The sequence below is a fragment of the Hyperoodon ampullatus genome (genome assembly GCF_949752795.1).
Source record: "Hyperoodon ampullatus genome assembly, chromosome: X".
NCBI lineage: Eukaryota > Metazoa > Chordata > Mammalia > Artiodactyla > Ziphiidae > Hyperoodon > Hyperoodon ampullatus.
In genome coordinates this window covers 88461413-88467736 of record NC_136913.1, presented here as the reverse complement: position 1 = coordinate 88467736, position 6324 = coordinate 88461413, and the positions used below count along the sequence as shown (strand labels likewise).

At 43.4% G+C, this 6324-nt stretch overlaps 1 protein-coding gene and 1 pseudogene across 2 annotated transcripts in view; one reads left to right on the top strand and one right to left on the bottom strand.

The window, feature by feature from the left end:
* Positions 1-1473: 1473 nt before the first annotated feature.
* On the bottom strand, positions 1474-2361 carry LOC307068833 (small ribosomal subunit protein uS2-like; annotated as a pseudogene). Its single transcript has one exon. The product of its transcript is annotated as a small ribosomal subunit protein uS2-like (transcript).
* Positions 2362-3383: 1022 nt separating this feature from the next.
* Positions 3384-6324, top strand: part of LOC307069754 (nuclear RNA export factor 3-like) — a gene marked incomplete at both ends in the record, with an annotated part of 50397 nt that continues 47456 nt past the window's right edge. Inside the window, 2 exon segments of the mRNA XM_079728080.1 lie at positions 3384-3602; positions 5612-5665. Coding sequence (XP_079584206.1) covers positions 3384-3602; positions 5612-5665 — 273 coding nt within the window.

Below are 6324 nucleotides of genomic sequence, written 5' to 3'. Positions count from 1 at the left end.
TATTACAGTGACTCACCAAACTGTTTGCTAATTCCTTTCTATTTTCCAGGTCTGTTTTGTGTATGACCTCTCTGGCATGTGACTGATTTGAACCAACACTTCACCTAAGAAATTATATAAATGGCAAATCGGTACATGAAAAGGTGATCAACATTATTCGTCAATATGGAAATGTAAATTAAAATTACAGTGAGATATCACTACACCCCTATGAGAATGGCCAAAATTAAAAATGCTGACCATACTAAGCACTGACGATATTGTGGAGGATCAAACCCTCATACACTGCTGATGGGAATGAAAAATGGTATAACCACTTCAGAACCAGTTTGGTAATTTCTTACAACATTAATCTTACATCTACCCTATGCTCCAGCCATTGAACCCCTAAGTATTTACCCTACAGAAAGAAAGCATGTGTCCCTGTAAAGACTTAAACCCAAATGTTCATACCAGTTTTATTTAAAAGAGCTTCATGTTGGAAACAACCTCATATCCCTCACCAGGTTAATGGATAATACAAACTGTGATATATCTGTATAATAGAATACTACTCAGCAATAAAAAGAAACTATCTATACAGGCAACAAATGGATAAATCTAGAAATAGGCTGAATGAAAGAAGCTAGGGAAAAAGTACATTCTATACAATTCTATTTACATAAAATCACAAACAATGAAATTAATTAATAGTGACAGAAGTTCAGTGGTTGCCTGGGAACAGGAAAGGTCCAGGGGAGGAAGTTGGAGGCCAGAGGCAGGTGAGTGGGAGATTACAAAGGGGCACGAGGAAGTTCATTATCTCCACTGTAGTGTTGGTTTCATGATGTAGACATATACAAAACCTTATTAAAGCATACACTTCAAATGTGTGCAATGTATTGTATGTCAATCATAGGTCAATAAAGCATTTAAAATATATTTTTCTAAGTCTTTGATGCAATTAGAATAACCAGGAGAACAATACCCATCAATATGCTCTTATCATATTAATAGGTCAACACCATGTCTCACCAAATTCGTTTACACCACATATTACCAAAATACAAATCATCTTTTGCAATGAGGTATGTTGAAATATTTAGTGAAAGTTGATGCACATGTCCTTCTGAAGTACAGACTAAAAATATTATTTCTTGGAAAATAATCATAAAGATATTTTAGAATATCTGGTTATTTTAGGGGACATGGCTGAATATTATTATAATAGGGAAGCTCTAGAGTAATTATTATTTTTCAAAATACTAAATCCTCATAACTGACATTTTATACTAACAGTTGGAAACTTTTGGGCATTTAAACATTTCGTTACGCAATGGATAAAAATGTGGTGAGTAGGGAAGACTCCACGGTACAATCACAGATTGCTAGGAAAAACAACGTAGCATATTTCTTTTGTTTTTTCTTTGTTTTTTTAAGAAACTGTTTATTTTCCATCAACCTATTTCCATTTTGAGTTTATGGAAGAACAGTTTAAGACCACTCAGTGGTTGTTCCTACCCACTCAATGGCCTGAGCAGTGGGAGCTGCAGACCAGTCTTCAGTGGCAGGCTGAGCAGTCCAGTCTTCAGTGGGGAACTGCTGAATAGGCACAGAGGGCACCTGCACACCTTCAGACCAGTCCACCACCTCAGGCTGAGTAGCAGTGAACTCAGGAGCTGGAGCAGTCCATTCACCCTGAAATTCCTCCTTGGCCACAGCCTTCTCAGCTGCCGCCTGCTCTTCCTTTTCAATCTCTTCAGGATCTCTGTAGAAGTAGAGATCAGGCATGACCTCCCATGGGTGTTCATGGGAGATGGTGCCACACATGTGCAGAACTTCCCGGGCAAGCATCCACCACATCAGACCCACTGAGTGAGCTCCCTTGTTGTTGCATGGGATGGCAATTTCCACATATCACAGAGGAGAGTCTGCGTTACACAGAGCAATGGTAGGCAGGTTAGCGTAAGAGGCCCCAGTGAGAGGCTGGTGGTCAGCCCTGGGATCAGTAACCACTAGAAGTCTCGGCTCCCAGAACGCTGCCTGGATCTGGTTAGTGAAGGTTCCAGGAGTGAAGCAGCCAGGAATAGGAGTGGCTCCAGCAGCAGCAGCAAACTTCAGGCCAGCTCACTGGCCAGTATTCCTGGAGGATATGAAACTGACATCAGCTGGGTTTTCAATGGCAACAATGGCACGAGCTTCCAACAGAAGCTTCTCCCAGGTTCCCTTCAGATTTATGATGTAGATGCCATCACTTTTCCTTTTGTAGATGTACTGTTCCATTTGGAAGTCAAGGTTGGTGCCACCTAAGTGGGTTTCTGCTGCAAGGAATTTCAGGACATCCTTCTCCTTCATTTGCAGAACTTCAAGGGCTCCAGACATTGTGAAAGTTTCCCTTTAAGTTCCGGTGGGAATACAGAACAATGCCGTATGGACCCCTGTCTGGCTGGCACGGAAAAGGCAATTGCATATTTCAATACCCATCTGAGACATACATGAGAATCACTGACTATTATTTACACAGTTAGAAAATATATATGTAAACTTATTGCATATGCATATTAAACATCAAGCAGCTCCCTCAAGCTATAGAATTCATTGCTTTTGCACAAATAAGGCATTTCTAAGATGGGCCTCAGGACTACTACAAAGCAAGTAGCTGCTGATGGAATGACATTCCACCTGCTAAACCTCTTTCCCATGATGAGATCAAAGTAGCTTCTCTACTTTTAGGCTAGAATCTCACAGGAGCTATTTCGTAACATGCTTTTGTCCAGATCTATGAACTCACTAGAGCCAGGCGTCATATTCCACCAGGAAGTGAAGTGTTGTGGTTTCCTGAGGACTGCTGACCTTGAATCTGGAGTAGAAGCTCCAGCAGCCATCAGGACACATGCTCAGAACCTGCCCCCTTCAGACACCTGATATGACCAAGGCCACCGGCATGAGAAGCTGCACAGGGAGAGACAGATCCAGCAATTACCATTCTTTACTGGTAACTGTGTGCCCTGCACCATGCTAGGCACTGGGTTAGTGACATAGACAGTGAAACAACTGGGCAGTGATCCTAACTACCAGATGTTACAATGGGTTTCTCACCAGGGCCTTCTTCTTTTCCTTTCCTCATCTCTCCCCCAACAACGAAGTTGATAATAAATAAGAAGTGGCCAAACATTCATGATCCCACAATAACCACAGGACTATAGGCCTACTCATGTGTTATCACTGAATGCTCACAGCGATCCTGTGGGGAAAGCATTCTTATCCCCATTTTACAGAGGGGAAAGCTGAGGCTTAGAGTCGTTAACTGTGTCACCTCCCGCGCCCCTGCCTTTAGAAGGAAAGTGGCTCCAGGACACCCCTGGAGCAGGACACTGCACCCACTGGGGCCGGGCGGGACCCCAATGGCTTTACCTACGAGACAGCGGAGGCACCGAGCCCCAAAGCGGGAAACAGGCGACATGGAAGCGGATCCCTTTGTCTCCCCACACCCTAGGGCGGTCCAGCCGCCACCGCCGGGACGCACACCCTCAGCTGAGTCCCAAACACCTGAAGGCGGGACCTGTGCTACTTGTCAGGTCACGTCAGTCATGCAGAAAAGTCGTCACGGTCGCTTTATTGACGTCAGGTTTCCATGGCAACCGCGAGGCGCAGACTAATCCCCCACACCGGAAATGCCTCTTGCACACTCCTCCACTCCCTGGATTTCGGTGAAAGCAGAGGACCTTAGTTAGCTCTGGCTACCACCAGAGAAAGCATACTAATTAGAGGCACTAGACTGGGATCCGGAAAATTGGCGAACTCTGCCCAGGCTGATGGAAAAAAAAGTCCCTGTTGTCAGGAATATGTTTGCTTTAAAGAGACAAGGGCGGAGTTATTCTCAGTATACAGAGACCCAGGGAAGTATCCTAGGATTCTTGGAGATGAGCTAGCCCTCAGAGGGCTAACAGAAGTTCGTCATCTGTGGTAGAACATTAACAGAATGTCTATAATCGTGGGATTGAATGATCTAGGAAGTCGGAAAAAAGTCATTTATTTATTTATATATTTATTAAGTAATTTAAAGAAACATTCAGAGGTGCTTCAGGGAGGCAGGCCTAGAAAAATATAATCATTTAATAGGCAGAAAGAAACCTAGTCAATTCCCCATACAATTGGCTTCTGTTGGGGAAATTCTTATTCTCCATTTCCTGATATTTTCTTCCATGAGGAGGGACATCCATGACCAAAATACTTCTAGCCTCTCTGTAATTCACTTCTCTATTGTGGGAATCACTTATCTGATGAGTGACTTTGGAAGGAGGAACACACAGCCCAGAACCTTTCCCTTCAAAATTCTTGAAGCAAGCTGCCTTTATAGAACACATGTTTACTCTGCTCTCAGGGGTGGGTCTAACAATAGATCCACAGCTCTTCTCCCCTTTTCTGAGTCTTGCTGGCTCCCCAACTTTTCCCATGATCCATTACAAAATGCTTGTGTCTTTAAGGGGTCCCCCAAACACACCCTTTATCCACATCTGGGCTCTAACTCAAGAACTATGACAAAAGAATAAAAAGAACAAAACATCAATTCTATTACTTATAAAGGTGATATTGGAGAAAATGACTTAGATTTGCAGGCAATTGGGCCTCTTTTTTAATGAACCCCAGAATCATACTGACTTGACCAACTAAAAGTGCTTCATGAGACAGTCATAAAGGCCAAAGACTACAATGCAGAGCTATTTACTGCTGGTGAAGAAGCTCTGTCTATATGTGCTCAAGGAAAGTAACTTCCTTGCCAAAGGTTATCCCTGTAGCAGGAGAGTGTTTCAGGAAACAATCTGAGAATCACTTTTCAAAGTGAGTAAACACCCCTTGTTCTATTACTCACCAAGCAACGTTCTCAGGGTATGGTGTTCCATGTGGTTCATGGAGCCAATTGTAGCAACAACCTCTCAGTTCCTTAACACAGGAGATTGCATTGGAGACTCCCCTTGTGGAAGGGGATTGGAATTAGGTTCTAAATTCCAAAAGTAGGGTGAAAATCATATGTCATGAAAATTTCCTGTGGAAATCCCTTCAAGAAGGAATAGAAATGTTCAGAAATCGATACTCACATATAAAGCTATATGCAATCTATAGCCGAAACTATAATGAAGTCCTACCAAGGCTTCAGGAATCAGTGAATCCCTATCCTTTCCAATGATTACAGACCACAGAAAAAAAGTACACCCCAAATGCATGTTTTGGATATCCATTTCTACTTAATAAAGTCCCCCAAATAATAGTCATTTATTATCTCTCAGGATTCAGTATGTTGACTCAGCTCAGTTGAGTGTTTTTTCTGCTCCACATGGTCTCTGTCACTTTAGGTCACAGTCATCTGGAGGCTTAATTCAGCTAGGACATCCAAGAAGGTGTACTCACATGGATGATTGGTGCTGACTGGGGGGCTCAACTGGGGCTGTTAAACTTAGATTCACAGTCTCCTACCCCAGCGTGTCCAGATTTAGCAAATAAAAATAAAAGACACCAAGTTAAATTTCAATTTCAGATAAACAAAATCACATTGCATTTGACATACTTATGCTAAAAATTATCCCTTAGTTCTCTGGAATTCAAATTTAATTGGGTGTCCTGATTTCATCAGGCAACCCAACACAAAGAAAGCTTTGTGGAGGAGAACCAAGGTGCTGGTGGTGAGGTATGGCTGTCTTGTCTTCACGATGTATGTGACGAAAAAGCATGGGCTCCTACCAGAAACAGGTGGCAAAGAGGCTTCTCCCCAAGCCCACTGCCATAACTATGGATATAACCAGCAGCCTGGGCACCTTTAGTTGCTGGTGACAGATCTGTACAAAATGTATCAGGACACATACTGCTGGGGTGGTCATCTCTGTTCTTCCTGTGTTTACCTTCCCTGCAGCAGGGAGCCAGGCTTGATGCCCCTTCCCCTTGCCTCCAGGGAAGTTTGTGACAGGGTTTGGAGCAGGAGCTGTCTGACACCTGTGTTTCTTCCATCTTTTGTAAAACCTTAAAATTACAGTAAGGATTGGGCTGTTTCTACCTGCTAGAGTGGAAGGCTTCTGAGAGCCTGGAGAGGGAGAAGAAGGGAGATTTCTCCCACACTGGGATGAGGTCAGAGATCTACATGTCCCTCCAGGAGCAGGGACGTCCCTAGCACTGCTCCATATCAATGCTTGTGGTGGTTCTGTGGATGGTTCATCAAGTCTGGGCAACCAGCAGTAAGAGAGAGTTTCTCCTTTGAATCAAGGAGTCAGGGGGCCTGAAGACATTGAGTCATCTGTGTTGATGGTTCAACCCTGAACAGTGTGGACAGATGGGTCATGATGGCAGGGGTCT